General features: G+C 36.7%; 2 protein-coding genes across 5 annotated transcripts; both read left to right on the top strand.

Moving 5' to 3' along the window:
• The first annotated feature begins 4,269 nt into the window (after window positions 1–4,269).
• LOC125244204 (complement C1s subcomponent-like) lies at window positions 4,270–13,929 on the top strand. Its single transcript, XM_048154252.1, is given in 13 exon segments — window positions 4,270–4,761; window positions 5,518–5,719; window positions 5,925–6,099; window positions 7,182–7,316; window positions 10,433–10,629; window positions 10,698–10,767; window positions 10,770–10,835; window positions 10,971–11,007; window positions 11,009–11,087; window positions 12,570–12,648; window positions 12,729–12,863; window positions 12,955–13,029; window positions 13,163–13,929. Coding segments are annotated over 13 exon segments (2,052 nt in total). The 5' UTR covers window positions 4,270–4,726.
• Window positions 13,930–14,479: 550 nt separating this feature from the next.
• On the top strand, window positions 14,480–24,150 carry LOC125244202 (gamma-aminobutyric acid type B receptor subunit 2). Of its 4 annotated transcripts, none has more exons than XM_048154247.1 (19): window positions 14,480–14,731; window positions 15,644–15,781; window positions 15,900–16,070; window positions 16,153–16,254; window positions 16,411–16,476; window positions 17,709–17,897; window positions 17,997–18,231; window positions 18,735–18,773; window positions 18,854–18,931; window positions 19,061–19,211; window positions 19,309–19,441; window positions 19,611–19,718; window positions 19,865–19,987; window positions 20,521–20,631; window positions 20,742–20,966; window positions 21,092–21,325; window positions 21,729–21,825; window positions 22,608–22,686; window positions 23,761–24,150. In XM_048154247.1, exons 1-19 carry the CDS (start codon window positions 14,486–14,488, stop codon window positions 23,915–23,917), a joined length of 2,682 nt encoding a protein of 893 aa, XP_048010204.1. In that variant the 5' UTR covers window positions 14,480–14,485; the 3' UTR covers window positions 23,918–24,150. The 4 variants fall into 4 exon arrangements, with proteins under 4 accessions (XP_048010204.1, XP_048010203.1, XP_048010205.1 ...); XM_048154246.1 differs by having other exon boundaries at window positions 17,997–18,239; window positions 18,713–18,773; XM_048154248.1 differs by having other exon boundaries at window positions 17,997–18,239; window positions 18,713–18,773; window positions 22,608–22,718.
• Window positions 24,151–24,924: the final 774 nt, after the last annotated feature.

The raw sequence follows: 24,924 nt of genomic DNA, 5'->3' as shown, positions 1-24,924 counted from the left end.
GAAACGGGCCTCAGCTGAATGAAATCATGGCTAATAGTCCAGGCGGAGGGTTATGGTGAATTGAGTCCTTAATAGTGAGGCAGTAGTCCTGGGTGGAGTGGTGGAGTAATCATGCCACCACCATTATGCAGATATTGTAGGATTTGTACCCTGTAGAAAAGTCTCATTTTTGGAAAATGAACCTCTTAATGACCATTTACTAAATAAATACATAAATAAATAATGTGAGGATACAACATATTGTAAACAAACCACAAATTAGGCCTAAATTAGACTTTAACCCTTCCCTGTGAATCATGGGTTGTGTTTTTTGCATCTCTCCCTTTCTCATGTATTTTGCTGTCGTTGTTTTTGTAGCACAGCCAAATCAAACAAATGTTTCTTTTATCAAGACTGTTAGACCCTTTCTCTGTCAGTAGATAGGCATTGCAATTGTAGCCACATAAAAACTACAGAGAGAAAAAACCCTCTAATTTTAGTGAAAGACATCTGCATGTCTGCCATAGCTGGAAAAGTTCTTATAATTTGGTAAGATCTTTTTTCTTTTTCTTTTTTTTCATGTTTCATCTGAATTTGTGTTCACACATTATATTTTTTATATTTATACCATTTTTAATAATCATCAGTGGAGAGTAATGTTTTAAACCATCTCATTGCATGTTTATAGAATTATTCAGAGATTAAACTTCTTTGATCTCTGTCTGTATCCCTGTCCTACCACACCGATTCAGCCTGCTGTGGGCATGTGTGAATGTGTGTGAATGTGAGCCGGTCATGTTTGGAGAGCTGTCTTCTCCACAGTATCCTCAACCATATCCAGCAGATATCTTGGAACAGTGGGACCTGGAAGTGCCACAGGGGTATCAGATCCAGCTAATGTTCAGTCACCTGGACATTGAGCCCTCTCCGAACTGTTACCATGATTCTCTCATTGTAAGTGTTACCTCATTTCAAAATAATGTAAAATCTAATGTGTGTGTATATATATATATATATATATATAGTTTGATGGCATTTTAATTGATTATTTTGCATTCAGGTTATGTCTGATAAGAAGGTTCTGCGGAAGTTTTGTGGCCAGAATTCCACAGACAGATTTCACCCTGGTGACAAGCCTATCATGGTGTCTTGTAACCGTCTCCAGCTCATTTTTCTAACTGATGATTCAAAACCCAAATCCCACATGGGATTTACTGCATCCTACCAGGCTGTTGGTGAGTTATAATAAAGCAACATTAGTGCTGTAACAAATATTACATTTTACACAAAATATAATTGTACTTTGTCTATTTTGTTCTGCCACAGTAAAAATGAATCTACTTCAGAACTAACAGTTGTGCGTCTCCTAACACACGGTTGTGGCGTTTCATTCTTGAATGAATCAGTGCTTTTGAATAAATCGGTTGATCATAGGCCTAATTTGCAGGTGGGATGGATTGATCCCCTCTACTTTTTGCCGAAGTACATTTTGCCCTCACCACTTTTTGAAAGCCATTGAAGACTTTAATAGATATATAAAATATATTTAAAAAAAATTAACAAACATCTTATTGTCCAGCATAAATTGACAAAACAGGGTGGACATGTTATGTTTTATGCTATTAGACAATCTATCTTCTAAAAATGAGAAAAAGAGAGAAATGTTTATGACTGATTCTTTTATTCTTGCTTTCCCTCCATGGAAATTATCTCACTTTTAGCAAGTCATGTTATTTAGGGCATATGCTTAAGATTTTAAAGGGCAAATAGCACCAATGTAACAGGGTGGACTGGAGTTTGAGGGACACATTAAAAAATGTATCACAAATTGTATTTTATGTTAATGTATATACTAATACTCAATAGCTAATTTAGAAATATATATATATATTTAACCTTTATTTCAAAGTGAAGTTGAGAAAACATTATTTGGGACATGGGAATTTGCCTGTCAAGTGCCTCAATTTTTTTCATTAGTAGTATTATTCTTAGCTTCTAAGGTTCACTAATCATTGTGTATTTGTGTTAATTGGGATACATCTATGCATGAAAAACCATGCAGAGAGTCATTAAAAAATCCCCCGACTAATGCACAGACTGACAGCCTATCTGGACATTTGGAGTAATATAAAAACAGCGGTCACTGTCCATTGTTGTTGCATTGTCAGTCAAATCCTAAGACCGGAATTATTTATTGTAGTACAGCGGTTACGCTCATGGATCTCTAACATTCAGTTTATTATGTTGCTTTGTTTTAATCTCTACTGCTTTTTTCTTTACATCTACTGGTTGTGGAGATCCAAAGCCCCTGCTAAATGGAGGTGTTCGGTTTATCAACGGATCAAACAATGAGTATCATTCAGTCATTGAGTATTACTGCAATGAGCCTTACTACACATTTGAAGAAACTCCTAATGGTCAGATACTGTACAAAACTGGTTTTCATTCATATGATTTCACAAATTTCCACCACCTTTTTTTTGCTCAGTTTCTTTCTTTCTTTCTTTCTTTCTTTCTTTCTTTCTTTTCTAGTAAGATACACCTGCTCAGAAGACCAGAAATGGACAGCAGATGACAGCAAAGACAATATTCCTCCTTGTGTTCCTGGTAATAGTTCTGAAACTTAAATTGACATTAGTATATTAGATTAAATGTGTTAATATCTTTTATGTGTATTTTTTTAATGTTATCTCAGAGTGTGGATTGAACACAGAAATCAGTTTTGATAGCAGAGTCTTTGGTGGGAAGCCAGCCAAAAGATAAAGAGATATTTAATCTTATTTTGAATTTTTTTTTGTAGTTTTACAAAAAAAAAAAACTTTATATTGCATTACTACATTGCATGGTTTCACGTACAGGGCTTAGATTAAGTCAGGACATTTAAGCTTTTATAAACATAACTTAGAAAAAACATTACTGGTGTGCATCTTGAGACAAAACAATGGCACTGACATATTTTAAGATATGTAAGTGCAAGTTGCTTTCAGTTAAGACAGCTCAAAAATGCATTTTAGTCTGGGACTAGGCTTAAGCCTTGTCTGTGAAACTGGGGGAGGTTTTCATATATTTGTTTCTTTTTTATTTTTAGTGTGTGGAATGAATACAGAGGTCTCTTTTGGTGGCAGAGTCTTTGGTGGGGTGCCAGCCAGACCTGGGCAGATTCCCTGGCAGCTTCTCCAGAGATTTCCCAGAGGTGGTGCATCTCTGATCAGTGATTACTGGGCTCTAACAGCTGCTCATGTAGTAGATGGACATGAAAACACCAACATGACTTGGCTTGGAGGAATAACTGAAGAGGACAAACCCCCAGTCACTATGGAGACAGAGAAGATCATAATTCACCCAAATTATCAGAGGGTTGGTCAGCATGGTTATACATCTAACTTTGATAATGACATTGCTCTGATCAAAATGTCTGCCAGGGTGCCACTCGGTCCAAACATCAGGCCAGTGTGTCTGCCAAACAAAACACATGAACCTGTAATGGAGGGCACAATGGGTACAATATCAGGTTTTGGAGGGTTTGAGCAGGGCTTAAAAAGTAAAAAATTACGTTATGGGTATGTTCAGGAATATCCTCTTGATAAGTGTGAGTCAGGGGATCTGCCTGTCACTGAAAACATGTTCTGTGCTGGAGATGATGTTAAAAGTGTTGACAATTGTAAAGGTGACGGTGGAGGTCCCCTGTTCTTCCCCATGTTGGGCTATGGATCTAAAGAGCAGCCCTATGAGGTGAGGGGCATTGTGTCATGGGGTCCTGAAAGATGTGGCAATACAGCCTCTAAAGGTTTCTATACTAAAGTGCAGAACCACCTGGACTGGATCAGAGAAACAATGGCAAATAATTAACATCTGTAGTGCAAGTCAAGGCATTATCAGTGTTTAGTGATATCTGAGATCAGTTTCAGTTATGTGCATAATGGTCAAAAAGATTTTAGAACTAAAAGATTTTATAATGAAAAGAAACAAAAACTGTTTTACATTTCAGCAGGCAGAAAATTAATTAAATAAAATTGGAGCCTATTTCTGTCTTTTCCAATTTGTCAAAATGCTTCAAAATAAATTAGCAAAGATGATTATTTTTATAACTTTATCTCCCTCTGCTGGGTAAAAATAAAGTAATGTTTGAGTGAAGTCTAAACTGTCATCCTGTCATCCAATCATCCTCAAAGAGGAGCTCAGATATTCCCCCTGAACCACCATAGTTAAATGTGATCATGGACAATGAAAGAAATGCAAGTGAATCTTATATAAATAAATGTCAGATAAATTTTTATTATTTATATTAAATGCAATTACCTACTGAAACTTGGATATTTTAGCTCCATCACCTTTAAATATATAATATGCAGTTATTGTAGGAATTGTCCCCTGTAGGCATTAAGGACCATTTACAAAAGAAAATGAATGTGAGGAGACAACATATTGTAAACAAACCACAATTTAGGCCTACACCATGGTAGTGCAGCATAAAAACATGTCTGCAGACTTTAACCCTTCCCCATTTTGTAAACAAGCTAAAAAGCAGCGTGAATCAATGAAAGGTTTAATTGTTTGCATCTCTCTCTTTCTCTTGTATTTTGCTGTCATTGTTTTTGTAGCACAGCCAAATCAAACAAATGTTTCTTTCATCATGAGTGTTAGACCCTTGCTCTGTCAATAGAGAGGCATTGCAATTGTAGCCATAAAAAAACTACGGAGAGAAAAACTGCTGTATAATTTTAGTGAAGGTGCTATTGACATCTCCATGTTTGTCATGGCTGGAAGAGTTATAATAATTTGGTAAGTTATTTCATGTTTCATCTGAATTTATGTTAATCTACATTAGTATTTTAATAATCATCAATGGAGAAAAATGTTTTTAACCATCTACGATAAAATTATTTAAAAATTAAAGGTGATAAAGAGGATCTTTTCGTCAACTGAGAAACCAAAGACTGTTAATGAGTTTTTGAAATGAGCGCATGCGTAAGAACAACCCCCCTTCCTTTCGAGGGAACGCCTCCCAAAATTCGTGCACGAGTATTGGAACACGGGTGTTTACCACGGCATTCGCTGTATCGTGTTAGTGGATTCATTATGTCGGACTCACCGCAGGTAACTCATAATCTGCAGTTGTTACTCCTGTCTCCTGACAAAAACATCGCATGCAGCGCCTGTGGAGTGTGGAAAGTTACTGGAGCGCACAGCTGCGCTCGTCTCTCACAAGGAACGTCATGGCAGTGATTGACAAGCCAGAGGGCCAATCTGCGCACGTCTCTTACAAGGAATGTCAGGGCAGTGATTGACAAGCCAGAGGGCCAATCGTTTACGCGATGATCGCGTAACGATTGGCTGATGTTTTTAAGGCCCTACCTCGTGCACAGATGATGTATATTAATATTATTACTTTCAATGCACCTAATAAATAGTCTTTTATCAGTTAGTAAAGACAGTTTCAAGTAATATTGCAAAAATGTATAAAACAAAACATCCTCTTTAGCACCTTTAATCTAATTTGATTTCTGTCTGTATCCCTGTCCTACCACACCGATTCAGCCTGCTGTGGGCATGTGTGAATGTGTGTGAATGTGAGCCGGCCATGTTTGGAGAGGTGTCTTCTCCACAGTACCCTCAACCATATCCAGCAAATCTTCAGGAACAGTGGGACTTGGAAGTGCCTCAAGGCTACCAGATCCAGTTAACATTCAATCACTTGGACATTGAGCCCTCTCCAAACTGTTACTATGATTCTGTCTCGGTTAGTGATGCTTCAACATAGGTGTTGTATCTTGTGTTGTGGGGGAATGACTGAATGAAAGAAAGTCATACTCTATGCACTAGATGTGAAGTAATGTTTGAAAGTCATGTCATTGTGACTGCTGTCATTTGGCTTTAGTAAGACATTTATTTAGCAGGACATATAGTTTCTAATACCTCAGCACATGTGATTCTTTTATGTTCAGGTTGTGTCTGGTGAGAAGGTTCTGGGAAAGTTCTGTGGTCAGAATTCCACCGACAGGTTTCACCCAGGTGAAAAGCCCATCTTGGCTCCTGGTAACCGTCTCCAGCTGGTTTTTCTAACAGACAACTCAAATCATGAGTCACACTTGGGATTCGCTGCATTCTACCAGGCTGTTGGTGAGTTATATACATGATTGACGCATGTTACAAACAATTCAGTGTTGTAGTATGTATCGTTTCTTCTAATCATTTTCAATGAGAATGTAGAAAATTCCTCTTTTAGACAACAAATCGTTTCTGGTCCTCAAATTTAATTACCTGAACTGTGTTCCCATAGTGCAGCAGTTCAACTGCACTGAGGTTTTTTACTGCTTTTTTCACTCCATTTGTCTGTTTCCATCCACATACGCCATTTTAGAATTCTGAGATATCGCAAAAAAAAAAAAAAAAAAGCATTTAGGCCCAGCAAATAAGTTAGCATATGAGAGATAAGTAGCTTATTATCCCTTCCCTGTCCTCAGGCTTTTGCTTTGGCTTTGGCTTTCTTTGGAACTATTTTTGTTGACGCAACAAAAAATAGACAAAATCACTGGCAATAATGTGTCTAAGATATATGTTGCTCAATATTTATCTCTTGTTTATTGAACTGTTAATAAAAGCAATATGCTGAAATAACATCAGAACAACAGCACCGTTGCTCAAGGCGTGTGATGTTACAATATTTAAAGTCCCCCTGTAGTCAATAATGTTATTCCTTAAAACTCATCTTTGATCACCAAAATGGCTTATTTAAAAGTTTTTTCCTGTGAAAAAAATTTCTTCATGCCTTAAAATTTCTTGAATGTAACTCTACACCCTGCTTCATTTATTATGTGGGATCTATGATCTATGAATATGCTAATTAGCCCCGCTGAGGGCTCAGATTGGTCATAGTAATTGATATGCTAAACCCTGCCGGCATGCTGACGTGATTGGTTACAAGGTAGTTTTGTGATGTCAGAATCACCAGCGTTTTTAAAACTGTCTTTAGATCACTGCAGTTTTAAAGAGAAAATACTCAGCAATGGTGTTGACTTATGAATTTGCATATAGTTTGTCTTAAAGCATATTAAAAATACCACATATATAAATAACATTAAAAACTAGATTTTCACCACAGGGGGATTAAATATGCTACACTTTCAGTGCTGTAACTTTGCACAATCTTTTGTGTAGTACATCTTTTAATGCTTGATATCCTTATATACCTGTTCCCTTAGACATAGATGAGTGTTCCTCTATCAGTGTGGAAAAAGATCCACCATGTTCACAGATATGCCTCAACACTCTTGGCTCCTACCTCTGTGCATGTCACCATGGTTACTCGCTAAGGCCTGACCATCGCACCTGCGCCTGTAAGTGTGTTCATTAATAACAGCCCAGGTGATATGATGTTTACATTTTCAGCATGCTGTTTGTTGATTATGGAGGTTGTTGGCCGAATCTGAAGTCCCGCCCCTCCTACACTATAAACAGACACTGAAGCTGCGGCTGAAATCGGTCATTTTTTCACACATTTACTAGTTTCTATGGTGAATGGTGCATAGCGCACTACATAGAGGACAGGGAACGATTCAGACAGTGTAAATATGCTTTCCATTGTAATTTGATACTTAGGACTTATCATGCCCAAACACGGCAAGTCAGAGCCAGGAAATTTAATATTTGCGACTGATGACATCGACGATCATAAAAATAGCTTAATTTAAGTACTCACTACTCACAATGGGTTACATGGAACTGCAAATAAATAGTGCCAGCTGTTTATTTACATCCATGTTTGTTTAGTTTTCTAAAAGGCGTTAGCCTACTTTTTTTTTTTTTTTTTTTTTTAATGATACAATTTTTTTCAATTGTGATTTTTACTTGTTTATTTCTAAATTCTGATTTATTTACATTTTTTAATATATATCTTTGTCCATTTAATTATTGCATTCTAATGTGCAGTCATCAAAATAATATCATAATAAAAACAATATAGTCAGATGATTAATGTAATTGAAATTTATTGTTAATTGAAATAAAGCTGGAATATAAAAAAACTAAATTAAAAAATAAAGTGAAAATAAAATATAAATGAAAAATTAGTAATGTTATCTAAAGCTAAACTGAAAAAAAACAATGTAAATAGTAATCGGTGTAACGCGTATTGTGTTCCAAAACAATGACAAAATTTGCATTTAAAAGATATAAGCATTCAAAACTTACAGTCTCTCACTTCTGCTAAAATCGATCAAGGATTTGGTAACACTTTACTTGAAGGGGTGTGCATAAGACTGACATGACACCTTCATAATCATGACATGACACGTGTCATGAATATGAAGGAGGTTTTATGAATGTTTATGACAACTTTCATTAAGTGTCATTCGCTCAATTATGTCATTTTTAATGCAAAGATGACATTGTTTGAAATGTCCGAGTTATGACAACTTGACATAAACCAATACATCGTAACCTGTCAGTGTCTTTGTCATGACAACTTGACATCATTTAGCTTTATGGGTTAACATTGCATTAAACTGTCATGTGGTTGGTTTTGACATTGGCTGTCATGAGGCCATTATAATAGTGTCATAAATATGTATCTTGAGCTCAAGTACAGTGGTACAAATTGAACTTGTCATTAAAATGTCATTAAGTGACAAAACTCTGACAAATAATTTTATAACAGCGTCATGACTATTTTTCATTTCATGTTTTTTTTGTTTTTTTAAGTTTCCTCCAACAGAAGGTCAGATAATAGACAATTTCAAATTTCGTAAAAAAGATGACACTGTTATAAAATAATGGTAACACTTTATTTTAGGGTCTTTTAACTAGTTGCTTATTACTATTAGCATTCATATGGCTAAAATATTGGCTATTTATTAGTACTTATAAAGCACATATTAATGCCTTATTCTGCATGATCTTATTCTACATTCTTAATCCTACCCAATACCTAAACCTAACAATTAACTATATTCAGATGTTTATTGAGGGAAAAGTCATAGTTAATCGTTTATATATGTGTTCCCTATACTGAAATGTTACCAAAATAATGTAATGTAATGTTAACCCATAAAGCTAAATAGTTTTTTTTAAGTTTGATAATTAATCTGCTATGTCATGTTTATGACAGGTTATGATGTTTTGCTAATGTCAAGTTGTCATGACAAAGACACTGACAGGTTATGATGTGTTGGTTTATGTCAAGTTGTCGTAACAAAGACATCTCAAACAATGTCATCTTTGCATTAAAAATGACATAATTGAGCGAATGACACTTAATGACAGTTGTCATAAACATTCATAAAACCTCCTTCATATTCATGACACGTGTCATGTCAAGATTATGAAGGTGTCATGTCAGTCTTATGCACACCCCTTCAAGTAAAGTGTTACCGGATTTTCATGACATCACCGCCGACTTCAGCTTCTCATCAAATCTTCTGTCCAATCAAATGCTCTTTAGAATCTGAAGTCCCGCCCCTCCTACACTATAAACAGACACTGAAGCTGCGGCTGAAATCGGTCATTTTTTCACACATTTACTAGTTTCTATGGTGAATGGTGCATAGTGCACTACATAGAGGACAGGGAACGATTCAGACAGTGTAAATATGCTTTCCATTGTAATTTGATACTTAGGACTTATCATGCCCAAACACACCAAGTCAGAGCCAGGAAATTTAATTTTTGCGACTGATGACATCGACGATCATAAAAATAGCTTAATTTAAGTACTCACTACTCACAATGGGTTACATGGAACTGCAAATAAATAGTGCCAGCTGTTTATTTACATCCATGTTTGTTTTGGTACAAGATCTCGCGTGCAGCTCAGTTAACGCGATATATGCCCGTCATGACTCACATATCATTCAGTGTGTTGTCGTGTAGTTTGTGCTCTTGTACTGTCAAAGATTAAAATCTGCTCTAGTCAAAGGAAACAGTCTGTAAGTGTGTTTAGTTCGGTCTTAGAATTTTTTAGCTGGTCGTTAAGTGTGTCCCCGGCTTTAGTGTCACATGAACCGAGGCAGCACAAGCACATCTGCTCTGGTCCAGAGACAGAGAGCACAGAGCGGATCATATATGTGAGTAGGCACAGACCACAAAACGTTCTGACACATTTGATTTCTACAAACAATGCTATATTTTAAAGCAATATGGAGGAGAAATGGTTAGAGATGCCAGGACAATAGGGTTTTACTAGCTCAACAACTCTGGCCGAGCTGTGATCTAGGCAAAACGCTATTAGCTATTTTGAAAAAAGGGGAGGAGCTTCTTGATATATCCTGCTCTGTCTTCCTGTTTCATTGGAAATTACGTCAAAAGCTGAAATCTAAAATAAACAAAATATGAATAAAAACTAGCATAGCATGTAAATCATACTGAAATAACACTGATATAAAACATAGTCTAACTACATCTAGCTGAAAGAAATCATAACCTATAGCAACTGGTGTGTGTTTCATTCCTGTGCTAGTGGACTGTGGAGGTGGGGTGCACAGTGAACTAGAGGGGACCATCTCCAGTCCTGGTTACCCAGACATGTCCCCGCATGATCTGGACTGTGTCTACAGCATCTCTGTGGAGCCAGGCTTCATTATCACTCTCAACTTTAGCCAGACCTTCCACATAGAGCAGGTCTACAATCAAGGACCAGCCTTCCACTGGCTGCAAGTATGTTTTGCTATAAATGTTTGTTTATCTGCACATGAATACAATTACATCTTTTCATTTTTTCTCAGGTGTCTGTTCTAGGAAAAGATTCCCAGAAGTACTGCGGAGGAAACAGTCCTGGCGTCCTGGATACGGGCACTCACTGGAGTATCACACCGACAGATACGGACAGAGCCAGGGGTGGAGCTTACATTACACCACACAGAGTGAGAGAGAGAAATATACTGCATCTTTATTGACTGTTTTTCCATATGGATGTCAGAACACTGACGAATCACTATAAATCTTCAAATATCTATGGTAATGTTTATTAGTCTGATGTTCTCACATCTCTTTTAAAGGGGTGGAGTGTCCACATCCGGGCAGTATCAGCAATGGAAGTCACACCACATTTTACCAAGTACTTGTACAGAGACTACATTCATGTGCGCTGTAACCCAGGATACAAGCTCATGATGGTGAGATTAAAAATCATGCTCACGGTAAAACTAGAACCGAAAGAGATTTTCTGCCCCGTTTGCAGGGGTATCATGTGCTGGCATGCTGCAACAATACTACAGTGATATCAAATGTAAAGGGGGGATGTGCTTCCCCAAGCTTCATGCTCTGGTGCACAGGATGTTAGTCTGGAGCAGGTGGCATTTTCTTTTGTTACGGGCAACCCACGTCCCGGGCATCCTGAACAGGGATGCAGACCTCTTGTCGGGGGGGAATCTGCTGTGAGTCTACTGTGGGTTTGGCCAGGCAACCGTCGATTTCTTCGCCTTGTGTAAAAAAGCCTATTGTCCTACGTTCTTCTCTCTACAGGACCAGGATGCCCCCCTCGGTGTGGATGCACTGGCCCATCCATGACCCAGTGTGCTGCTCTACGCATTTCTTTCCCTTTGCCTCACATAATGCCGAGGCCCAGTGCAAGTTAGTGGATGCGAGGACCCACCCCCACCCCGAGTCATGCGTTTGCAGAGCCTATGGCAGGATTATGCCAAGGACGCTTTTTGTAATCTTATATACACAAACACATTTATACACGAACAACATCTGTAATAATTGAAAGTTAGAAGTGAAAGTGAACGCGCTCTCCCATTCTTTCAAAAATACAGTGCGCATGATGTTAACTATGCAAAGAAGAACATGGATGGAAAGAGGCTAGTTGAGTTGAGAGTGAAAATGTAAGAAAGTAGTAATGCAGAGGTGAAAAGTGTGAAAAATTATGTTACAAATTGGGTATTTAAGAGCTCTGCATGGCCCCTTCAATTATGCATGGACCTCTTGTCCCAAGCGAACAGGGAAATTTACCACCCTGATCCAGACAGGTAAACTTAAACACATTGGGGTTACACCCATGTGTTGTTGCCACTATTCAGAATGCTATAGGACTTCTTCTACATGGTCCCTTTATGACTGTAAGTGGTGTGTGTTTGAGGATCAGCGCTCGGTTTCTGATATTTAGATTTTTCTGCAAGACCTCATGGATGATGGAAAATCCTTTTCTACTATTAAGATCTATTTAGCGGCTATCGCTGCATGTCATGTTGAGTTTGACAGTGTTATGGTGGGGCAACACCCCCTTATTCGTAGATTTATGTAGGATGCTTGCCGCTCTGTTCCAGTCAGTACAAGAGCAGTTCCAGAGTGGGATCTCTCCAGGGTGCTGGATTTATTTATTTTTTTTCTTCATTTGAACCCGCAACTCAACATTCTCAGAATTACGCAAATGTGTATTAATAAGCTTGACGTGTGAGACATTCTGTTTTTGTGAACAAATAAAATTACCTTTTAAAATATATTAAAAGAGAAAAGTTATTTTAAATTGTAGTAATATTTCACAATATTTTAGTTTTTACTGTAATTTTGATCAAATAAATGCTGCCTCTGTGGGCAAGAAACTTATTATAAACTTGTAGAAACTTATTGCTTTTTTTCCCTTTGCCTTCTGTAAGGGAGAGAAAGAGATTCCAAGTTTTAAGTCCGTGTGTCAGAGTAATGGACAATGGCATTTGACACTACCAGAGTGCAAGAGTGAGTAAATACACATCACCTGATTTAGCATTTTGCTTTATTTCATCCATTCATCATTTTGTTCCTATGTATCATTGCAGTTATTGACTGTGGAGATCCAAAGCCGCTGCTAAATGGAGTCGTTGAGTTTATCAGTGGAGAAAACAACGAATATCTCTCTGTCATAGAGTATCACTGCAATGAGCCTTACTACAGATTTAAGGATACTCCTAAAGGTCAGATACTGTACAAAACCCTATTTTATTTTTGTGATTGATGAATCCTGACTTTTTAAACTCATTTACTTTCTTTCTTTCTCCTGTGTAGTAAGATACAGGTGTGCAGTAGACGGGAAATGGACAGGAGACAACAACAATGATGTTATTCCTCCTTGTTATCTTGGTAATAAAGGCTTGACAGACAGACAGATAGATAGATAGAGATTTTATATTATTTTGTACTTGTGCATTTGCACCATTTGTTATTTTTAATTACACATATTTTCATATATTTGTTTCTTTTTACATATTTTTAGTGTGTGGGATGAATACAGAGGTCTCTTTTGGTGCCAGAGTCTTTGGTGGAAAGCCAGCCAGACCTGGGCAGATTCCCTGGCAGCTCTTACATAGGTTGAATCCCATTGGTGGTGCATCTCTGATCAGTGATTACTGGGCTCTAACAGCTGCTCATTTAGTGGATGGATTTGAAAAAGCCACCATGAATTGGTTAGGGGGAATAATTGATGGTCAGGACAAAAACACAGTAAGTATGGAGACAGAAAAGATCATAATTCACCCAAATTATACTAGAGTTGGTAAAAGTGAAGATCCAACCAACTTTGATAATGACATTGCTCTGATCAAAATGTCTGCCAGGGTGCCACTCGGTCCAAACATCAGGCCAGTGTGTCTGCCAAAGAAAACACATGAACCTGTAATGGAGGGCACAATGGGTACAATATCGGGTTTTGGAGGGTTTGAGCGGGGCATAAGAAGTAAAACTGTACGTTATGGGCATGTTCAGGAATATCCTCTTGATAAGTGTGAATCAGGGGATCTACCTGTCACTGAAAACATGTTCTGTGCTGGAGATGATGTTAAAAGTGTTGACAGTTGTGCAGGTGATGCTGGCGGTCCTCTGTTCTTCCCCATGTTGGGCTATGGGTCTAAAGAGCAGCCCTATGAGGTGAGGGGCATTGTGTCATGGGGTCCTGAAAGATGTGGTAATGAATACTCTAAAAGTTTCTACACAAAAGTGCAGAACTACCTGGACTGGATCAGAGAAACAATGGCAAACAATTGACATGACGTGAGCTGTCAGTCATTATTCAGTACAGTTATTCATTATTGTGAAATAAAACTAAAACAATAAAAACACTAAAAAGTGTATTTTATACACAGATGGGTGACAAATTAATGTTACATGTAGGTATAGTGTCTTTTCTGAATTCTAAAATAATCGTCTTTGTTTAGAATATTAATAATAAAAAATAAGTATCTGTTTGGCAAGTTTTAAGAGTTTTATATCAGCCCTAAAGACTCAAAGACCTTCAGACTATTTTTTTTTTACTTGTTCACATAAAAAGTCCAAACAGCCTGTGTTGGCCATTATAGGAGAAACCTGTGTGTCCTGAGATTTGTGTGGTGGCGTTTCGTTTCCTCCTCTTCCTGAGGATTTAGTGTACAGCAGCAGATGTCCACAGTCAGTCTTTATCCCTTTATCCCCATGGATAGATGAGAGCTAGAGTTCTCCCAGGTGACAGATGAGGCTTTAGAAAATGCTTAAAGAAGCAGGGCCTCACACAGGAGAGCGTAAGCTGATGTTTACTTTCTAAGGACAGGCCTGAATTTTTGGGAGAATGGAATACTTTTGGAACTTGTTGAATGTTCTCATTTTCTGGGAATTGACTCGGGTGCCATTGTGCTATTGCCTGGTCCGACATAAGCTACCGGTTTTATGGATTATGCCAGTCAGCGGAGATCCAGCAAGGGGCAACATTACGGCACAGGTGCTTCCTGCTGTTGATCTAGCATTGCATCATTTGAGCGAGCAGCCGTCTCCTCTAGGAAACTATGAGCTTCAGTTTCATCTCACAGACTCAGAGGTAATACAACAGATCCACTTCTTTTTCTCATTTGATTTTGATGGTGAAGCCAACAGAAGCTCCACAAACTACTGAAGAACTCCTAAATGTTAAAGGGATAGTTGACTCAAAAACTAAAGCTCTGTCATTATTTACTTAACCTCTTGTCGTTTCAAACCAAAAAATACTTTCTTCCTCTGTCTATAAAGTCTTTATCTTTTAAATGTATAAATATCTAACAGAAATATTTTGGAAAATGTCTTTTTTGTTGTTTATAAAATGAAAATCAGTGGGTTCCAAAATAACCCACTGACTGTCATTGCATGGACAAAAACTTAATATTCATAAAATCTTCTTTTGTGTTTCACAGAAGTCTTGTAGATTTGGAATGACATGAGGGTGAGAAAATGATGACAGAATTTTCATGCTTGGGCAAACAACTTCTTTCTTTTTTCCTGTATCAGCTCATAAAAATAGATATAAAAACTGTTAATTTCTCCTACTATTACAGTGGGGAGTCTGTCTGTAAATTATTGTTGTTGTCCTGCAAACAGCCCTACCAGTGTTGCTAAAGCTAATGCCACTGTTGATAAAGATGAACTTAAAAACACAAGACATTACTTGAATTAACTTAACTTAAAAGTTTCTTTTTCATTTCTATTTGTTAGCTAATCATTTAGTCTTTGCTCTTAGCTAAGGTACAATGAAAAGCACGCACATTATCTACTAATCTGCCATGATCCTTATAGACAGATGCTCGCAGTTGCATGTTGTACAATAGTGTTAGCTGGTTAAATCGTAGATACCAACTATGTTACAAACCAGATATGATTATCAGTGCATTTAACACTGAATAAAAAAATAAACCTACGCTATATTTTGCTTATCATCTTGACTGCCTGCCTGTTACTCTTGCACTCTTTCTGCTTGTAGTGTGATAACGGTAAAGCACTCAAAGCATTTTTTGACACCATGTTCAATGGCCCCAAACCCATCATGATCTTTGGAGGGGTGTGTTCGTCTGTGACATCCATTCTTGCCCAGTCACTGGAGGGTTGGAACCTTGTGCAGGTATTCAATCAGATTGATTATTGCCACTTCCATGGCATTTGTAATGGGAAACTCAAGGAAGTTCTCGACAGATGTTGGTGTTTTCTATGAATTAGCCATCTATTTCTGTGTTTCCCAGCTGTCATTTGCGATAACGGCACCTTCACTGGCCAACAAAAGAAGATTTCCAAACTTCTTCCGTACTGTGCCATCAGACAGCGCAGTTAATGTGGCGCTGGTGAGGTTTCTCAGGCAGTATGGATGGAGTAGAGTTGGTACGTTGACCCAGCGTGAGCAGACGTTCATAGAGGTATTACTTACTAATCTGGGACAATATGAAGTATATGGGGCTTAATAGAATGTGAACTGAAAATTCACATTCTCTCAAAAAGGTACAGAGGGACTTAAGCAGACATTTGGAGCAGGCTAACATCCAGTTAGCAGAGGCGGAGAGCTTCTCTGAAGTCCCCTGTGATTGTGTGAAAAAACTAAAGGTGTGTTTTTGAGGGTCTGGTTTCCTCACACACATTCTGTAAATCAACTAAGAACTTTTTCTCAAGATTTATCTACTAGAGTGTATCAGTACCACAAATCACAGTCCATAATGTATATTTATCTGTAGATATTTATCATGCTTTTTTGTTTTACAGGACAATGATGTGAGAATAGTGATTGCTCATTTTGATGCGAGCTTAGCTGCTAAAGTCTTCTGCTGTGTAAGTACTGTATATCCCAGCCATATACATTCTTGAAAAAAAGGGTTCTTTATTGGCATTGATGGTCCGATAAAGAACTTTTAACATCAGTGGAACCTTTTAATTGCACAAAAAGCTTCATTATAGTTTTCTACTAAAGAAACTTTTGTGAAATTGATTATATAGTGCTGCAGGGATGACACATTTTTGTAAGCCAAAATCCAAAAATGAGTTAGCATTTTAGCTTTTCCGATTTCCATCATCTTGTACATGGGGTTTTTAAAATAGGTTTTTGGTTCAATGCCTGAAATAAAGACTGTGTTAACACAAGCTACAGCATAAAATACATCAATAATACCCCTTTGTGTTTTTTTAAGCTTTTATTTTATCTTAAAAAGGCGATTGCTAACAAGTGGCTAAATGGGACTATATTGTCGGGGACATTAAACATCATCATGCCAAAAAGATAAACTTGTCTACACACTTGTTAGCATTTACAGGCTCATTGTGTTTAACCATGCTCTTGCAAACTATTCTAACTCAAACTTTCAGGGAAATATTTTTTAAATAAAGTTGTCATAAGCTTGGTGACATTGAAGTCATGTGACCGGGGTGTAGTTTGTTTATAGTCTACATTTAGCTTTTTACTTCAAGAGATTGTATTTAGGCTTTAAAAGTAGTGTTCATTTGTGAAGATTATCACAATGAATAAAATGTGTAAGAATCGTAAACTTTTGTTGGTCACAGAGTGTATTTTCTGCTATAATGTAATTCTTAACTTCCTGATTAGCCTACATAAATACGTCATCACTGCAGCACTCTATTAAAATGTTCTTTTAGTTTGGAGAACCCAAATGGTTCTTCTATGACATTGCTGTAAAAACCTTTTTGGAAGCTTTATTTTTAAGAGCTCATCGCATACCTCACAAAACGTTTATTAAGTACAATACTAAATACTTAAACTTAAAAAAATATTGTTCAAGAGTTGGGACCAAATCCAAATTTAAAACAACTAATTAACTGCCAAAGAAAAGAAAGCTTCTGTTATGAAAAAAATAGTCCATCAATTTGCAATGAATCAGAAACAAGACAAACACTGCAACCACAGTAAAAATAATACTGCAGTAGCAGTTCATTGCAAGAGCAGATACAGTGTTGCCATGAATGATGGCAAATATTAGGAAATCTCTGCTGAATTCCACAATTGACCAGTCAGAATTACATTTATGCATAAACATACCATTCTGTCACAGGTTTATAATCTCAGCATGTATGGTCAAAAGTACCAGTGGATTCTACCGGACTGGAGCCAAGCCACCTGGTGGACTAACTCTGACTCTACCAACTGCACAGCTGAAAACATACTGACTGCCATAGAGGGATCCATCAGTGCAGATATCGAGACTCTTAGCTCCAGACACATCAGAGGGATCTCTGGTAGGGTATGTTTTCATTTAACATCTTTGTTTGAGGCAATGAACAGTTGTTGTAAGCAATATTACATAGTTTTATAGTGTTTTGTTTGTACTGATTCTACTCAGACACCTCAGGAGTATGAGAAGGAGTATGATGAAAGACGGCAGCTGAAGGGTCTGGGTGCAAACAAGTTTCATGGCTTTGCTTATGATGGTACATGGGTAATTGCCAAAGTTTTAACGAGAGTCATGGAGACTGTGAGGTACAGAGAGAAATACAGCATCCATCGCAACTTTACTGTCACTGACCAAGAAGTGGGACAAATGATTCTGGAGGCCATGGAGAAGATCAACTTCTTTGGTGTGACAGTGTGTACAAAGTTTCAAAATATTGTCTATCTATCTATCTATCTATCTGTCTGTCTGTCTATCGACATCAGACATTTGAATTAGGCATTACTTTAAATACTTCAAAAACATGCTAAAAAGTTACATATTTATGTGAAATATGGGTCAGTGACAAATAAAGATGTCAGATGATACATGTGTCAGTTTCTCTATGAAAGTATTAATAATATTTTAAAGCAAAATCAATTACTGCTTTTTTTTTTTACATAAATAAATGCTATGCCAACATTTTAAACGAAATTCAGGCTTTTATCAATACTTTTTTTTTTTCTTTTTTCTAGACAGTTATATCACATCTAAACATTTTCTCTTTACTTCAAAACACCATAGATCCAGACAAAAAATTATGTCATTGACCCATATTCCAGTTTCTGGTTCTATTGTAATTTTGTTTTTATGACACATTTAAATTTACACATTTAAAACTCATTCAGGGTCACGTTATGTTCCAAAAAGGTGAAAGAGCGGCCAATGTGAAGTTTGCACAGTATCAAGGTATAGAACAATTTATTTGATTTATTTTTTCACAGTGTCTTTTTATTATTTTTGACAGCAGATTTTTTTTTACTCCATAGATGGAAAAGCTGTCGATATTGAAAAATATAGTGCCATTACAGACGAACTAGAGTTCATCAGTCCAATCAGATTTCAAAGTAAGATGAAAAAGGAAATATGGAGTTTGACATACATCTGACTTACATGCTGAAAAGTTTGTTGATGAAATTTCAGTTATATTCTCAATAACTGCTGTGAAATAAACCACATGCATTTGTCTTCTACAGGGGATAAACCCACAAAGGACCGAACCCATGTGTACCCTCAGAGGAAACGCATCAGTATATTGCTCTACGGTATTGTGGCGTTTCTATCTTTCTTAGGAATTTTTACAGCTTGCAGTCTCCTAGTCTTCAGTGTGAAACACCACAATCATTGGTAAGTCGTGTGTTTGGTTAATGATCGTGAATGTGTATTTATTCATTCAACAGTGAATGAAACCATGGCTATACATCTATTCTTTTGTCATTCACAGGGCCATTAGTATGTCAAGACCTTTTATGAACTCTTTGATTATTCTTGGCTCTGTGTTGTCTTATTCCTCTATCTTCTTCATGGGACTGGATGGGTCTTATGTTTCTGATAGAGTATTTGAAGTTTCTTGCTCCGTAAGTCCTTACTCCACCAGAATATTGTTACAGTTGTTGTTTGGTTAGCACTTTTTATGAATATATGGTTAGCACTTTTTTTATGATATTTATGTTGAGATCTGCTGTGGCTTTACATGTCTAAAAACAAAATATTCTACATAATAATTATCTGTGGCATTATTCACAGGCACAAATATCGTGTCTATCTATTGGATGCACAGCAGCTTTTGGGGCCATGTTTGCAAAAACATGGAAAATGCGTTCATTCTGCAAAAACCACAGCATGGAAAAAAAGGTATGACAGATTTACTGTTTGTGCTTACTATATAAAAATAATGACTATATATTGTTTGAAAATAATTTTTTTGAATTATTAAGGGTTACAGTGTGTTCTTCCTGTCTGTCTTTAATAACTTTTTCTTTTTTTTTTGGTTACCCCAGACTACAAAGGACTATGGGCCGGTTCTCCTGGTTATGTTGCTTTTGTTGATTGACCTGAGTTTATTAATTTGTCTGCAAATTTTGGATCCTTTGAGGAGAACAGTGAAGGAGTATCATATAGAGGTGAGCAACGGAAGTTGTGACTGTCTTTTCTTCCCTATTGTGTAACGAATATCCGAGGGAAACAGCTTCTCGAGAAAAAAAAAACTAAAAAAAAAAAACTAAAAAAACAGTTGGGGAGGACTTTATCCATCGGGAATTGATTGGATCGTTGTGGTTTGCTCTGATGTCATGTGATTGACAGTTTGTCCTGCCCTCGCACCAGTAAACACAATGTCAGTAAAGAGATGTCATTGCAAGAGGGTGGGGAAGTTATTTTGATTAAAGTTTTAAAAAATTATGATGTGCACAGATAAATAATTTACAATAAATATTGCAATATTCCATAAAAAATTAAAATTGTCAATTTTTATATCATTGTCACTTTAAAACAATACAAGCTTTCTCAAACAGTTCACCAAAAAATGAAAATCTATCATCCAAACACAAAAGTGGAAGAGTCTGCATCTGTTATCAAGTTCTTTTTGACAAGAAGTTAAATTCAACCTTTAAATGTTCATGCTAATCAGGCTTTTTTCTCTTTTTTTTTTTTTTAGGCTGACCCTCACGGGCAAGATTTTTTCATTCAGCCCTTTTCAGAGAGATGCGAAAACACATACATGGGTTTCTGGATGACTGCATTCTATGTTTATAAGGGGATACTCCTGGTATGAGATTAGATTAAAAACATGTCATACAGTGATTCATTAGATATCAATAATGAAACAGATGGCAAATGAATTGAATTTATTTGCACATGTCCCTGTCTCCTATCTAGCTGAGTACCTGTTTCCTGGCCTGGACCACACGACACATGAACATCCCTGCCGTAAATGACAGCAGGGGTATCCGATTTAGTGTCTTTGTGTCAGTCCCAGTGATTGTGATTGGTACATGTGCATCAATGCTGTGGCAGGATCAGCCAAATGTACAGTTCTGCATTGTGACCCTTGTGATCATCACATGCTGCTGCAGCACTCTGTGTATGGTGTTTCTTCCAAAGGTATGAAATGCATATTAGCTGACATTTTGAATCATCTATATATGATTTTTATTTGATCTATTGTCATCTGTCCATTGTTTTGAACTCCAGCTGATAGTTGATACCCATATATATATCATATACAGATTATCATCATAAGGATGGGTCCTGATCCTGCATTCTTGTCAAGGAGGTTCCACCTCACGCAGTGGAATAGCGAATTAGAAAAGGAGAGTGGACAAGACAATGACGAGAGGAACATTATGGAGCAGGACGACACAGGAGCATCTGACTTTGAGACTGACATGACACAGAACATCTCGCTAAGCCTCGACAATCTACTGTCAGAAAACCTACACCTCAAACAGCACATTAATGAAGTGAGAAGCTTTTGCATGTACATTTACTTTAATAACCATGAAGAGAAGGCAAAATCAGTGAGTATTAAATGTCAATCCAACCAAACCAACTCGAACAAGTATCCAAAAGAGGTAAAATTGGACAAAAAAGGCAAGAATCTATGAGCAAAATAATTATAATACTCACAGTTATACCTTTGGTAGTCACAGCAACTTACAAGAACTTGCATATAGTGCATTGTTACAATTTTTCTCCATAAGCAAGAACACAATCAAGAAGGGATGACAAACCCAGGAGGTTCACAAATACAACTATGTAGAGGAAGTGTTAGGAAATGTTCAATAACTAGTTGAGGGATGGATGAAGTGCCTTTAGAATCATTTGTATGTTGTTATTGTTTTAATTCATTATGATTTCCTACAGCTGGATTCTGAGCTGGAGGATTTGACCAGGCAACTAAATGAACTGAGTCCTTCCGTTATGGAGAATGTCATCATCAGAAGTTTTGTGCACAAAACAGGTACAGAAGAATGCTTGAGCAAACACAGCAAACACAGTCTTTATGGTCTGATGGTTTAAAGGGATAGTTCACCCAAAAATGACAATTCTGTCATCATTTACTCAACCTCAATTTGTTCCAAACCTGTATGATTTTTTTCTTCTTCTGCTGAACACAAAAGAACCCCACTGACTTTCATAGTATGAAAAAATACTATGCAAGTCAATGGGGCCCATCAACTGTTTGGTTACTGACATTCTTCAAAATATCTTTTTTTGTGGAATGAAAGAATGAAATTCATACAAGTTTGGAACACTTTGGTGTCCCATGATTTTTAAAAAGTATTATAGGCACATTTTTGTGAGAACTATTAAGAAGTTATAATAAATATTTTCTAACTAATTAACCTGCATGAAAAGAAATTTTAATCACAAAATATCTTCCACTATCTGTGTTCACTGTATCATCAAACTATTTTTTATTTTTTTTTAGTACTTAAGTTTGAAAAGAGAAATTTAAGTTTGTCAAAAACTACAAATCAGCATTAGATCCTAAACTTGAAAATAAAAGTTTGGTTTTGTATAATACTTACTTTGCCATCCAGAGGTTGATGATCAGCATACTAACCTGTTTCACTGTATTTTTTGTTCCAATTTTGTGAATTCGTAGGGATTTAGCATCATTCAACACATTGTTTTGAACTTCAGCTGATAGTTCTTACCCAGTAGCTCTGTAAAGGGACTGATATTCTTTTTATAAAAGTCTGCCTTTTTTGAAAATCTCTTAATGTTGCATCTTTTCAGTCAAGGAGAAATGTCTGACTCTTCCTGGAAGCTCCAAATGCAGCAGGAATCTTCTGGAAGACATCAACTCCCCTGAACAGTGGGTTTCATGTCTCTATCGATCCTTTAAAGGTGCCATAGAACGTCTTTTTAAAAGATGTAAGGTGTCCCCTGAATGTGTCTGTGAAGTTTCAGCTCAAAATACCCCATAGATTTTTTTTTAATTCATTTTTTTAACTGCCTATTTTGGGGCATCATTAAATATGAGCCGATTTAGGCTGCGGCCCCTTTAAATGCTCATGCTCTCCGCCCACGGAGCTCGCGCTTGCCTTAGCGCAGCATAAACAAAGTTCACACAGCTAATACAACCCTCAAAATTGTTCTTTACAAAGTGTTCGTCATGCAGCATGTCTAATCGCGTAAGTATGGTATTTATTTGGATGTTTACATTTGATTCTGAATGAGTTTGAGGCTGTGCTCCGTGGCTAAAGCTAACATTACACACTGTTGGAGAGATTTATAAAGAATGAAGTTGTGTTTATGAATTATACAGACTGCAAGTGTTTAAAAATGAAAATGGCGATGGCTCTTGTCTCCGTGAATACAGTAATAAACGATGGTAACTTTAACCACATTTAACAGTACATTAGCAACATGCTAACGAAACATTTAGAAAGACAATTTACAAATATCACTAAAAATATCATGATATCATGGATCATGTCAGTTATTATTGCTCCATCTGCCATTTTTCGCTATTGTTCTTGCTTGCTTACCTAGTCTGATGATTCAGCTGTGCACATCCAGAAGTCCTGCCCTTGTCTAATGCTTGAACATGAGCTGGCAAATGTAAACATTGGAGGCGTACACCCCGACTGTTACGTAACAGTCGGTATTATGTTGAGATTCGCCTGTTCTTCGGAGGTCTTTTAAACAAATGAGATTTATATAAGAAGGAGGAAACAATGGTGTTTGAGACTCACTGTATGTCATTTCCATGTACTAAACTCTTGTTATTTAACTATGCCAAGATAAATTAAATTTTTAATTCTAGGGCACCTTTAAGTAAACTGGCATTTGAATGCAATGTTCCTGCAGTATCCTTAAATTTGTTTTGAAAAGAATGTCCTTAAATTCCAGATGGCTTTATTTAATGGATGTGTTGCTTCCACAGCATTCATCGCAGGCTCTCGCTGCAGTTACCCATTCTGCACCATGCCTACCTGCCCACAATTGGAGGAGTGGACTCCAGTCCCCTAAATAGCCCTTCTGACAGCCCTCAGCATACACTGATGCCCAGGACATATGGAGTGTTGGTGACAGGACTGTAATTTACACACGTGCACTCACATGAACAGTAAGTTCATACTGTGTGCACGGACATGGAAACAAATTACATGCATTGATAAATGTAAGCATGTTTCAAAATGACTTATATATTGTATATATGTAGTACATCTGGTAACTTTTAATGAAACTCTACATTGTTTCTACACCTAAAGTTTCAAAAATATTCCACTACAAATCAATGGACCAATGTTTTGAATAAATACCGTATATGAAACTTCAGCTCTTCTTGTGTTTATTTCTGCAACCAAAACAACAAACAGCACATATATACAAAGATTAAATATCACATTGTACACTCATATAGCTTAAATATAACATTACATGACAGTAATAAATTGTGATTTGAAATTTATTAGGTAACACTTTACAATAAGGTTTGTTAGTTTACATTAGTTAACTACATTGGTTAACATGAACTAATAATGTACTGCATTTATACAGCATTTATTAATCTTTGTTCATGTTAATTTCAACATTTACTAATACATTATTAAAATCTTGTTAACATTAGTTAATGCACTGTGAACTAACATGAACAAACAAGCTGTATTTTAAAGCATGAACAACTGTATTTTCATTAACTAATATTAACGAAGATTAGTAACAAATATATTGCTCATGGTTAGTTTGTTAGTTAACACATTTACTAATGTTTAACTAATGAACCATATTGTAAAGTGTTACCATTTATTACAATGTGCAATTTATTTATCAAACTTGTAGACGGGCGATTCATATAGCACACAATAAAATAACAATAAAAATGCATCCAGTGCAGGTTGTGGTTCATTTTGTTAAGACTTATGTGAAATAATTCAGCGGTCAACCCTCAGCAGTCTGATACTTTCTTTGTCTGATATTGCTTAACTATACTGTATGTAACGCCCAGAGAGGAGGAGCTGGATGTCATTTAACTCTGCAGTGAGTACCATTTTGCCCAAACCCGGAGTACTCCCCCCATATTTTGAAAAACATAAGTGAGTCATTT

Source organism: Megalobrama amblycephala, linkage group LG13, assembly GCF_018812025.1.
Source record: "Megalobrama amblycephala isolate DHTTF-2021 linkage group LG13, ASM1881202v1, whole genome shotgun sequence".
Classification (NCBI taxonomy): domain Eukaryota; kingdom Metazoa; phylum Chordata; class Actinopteri; order Cypriniformes; family Xenocyprididae; genus Megalobrama; species Megalobrama amblycephala.
This window is presented reverse-complemented; position numbering and strand designations above follow the sequence as displayed.

Coding starts and splice junctions, on each gene's coding strand:
- LOC125244202 (XM_048154246.1), top strand. CDS start 14,486: ATGGAATACTTTTGGAACTTGTTGAATGTTCTCATTTTCTGGGAATTG. Junction 19,442..19,610: donor TATTTGAAGTTTCTTGCTCC/GTAAGTCCTTAC, acceptor CATTATTCACAG/GCACAAATATCGTGTCTATC. Junction 19,719..19,864: donor ACCACAGCATGGAAAAAAAG/GTATGACAGATT, acceptor TGGTTACCCCAG/ACTACAAAGGACTATGGGCC.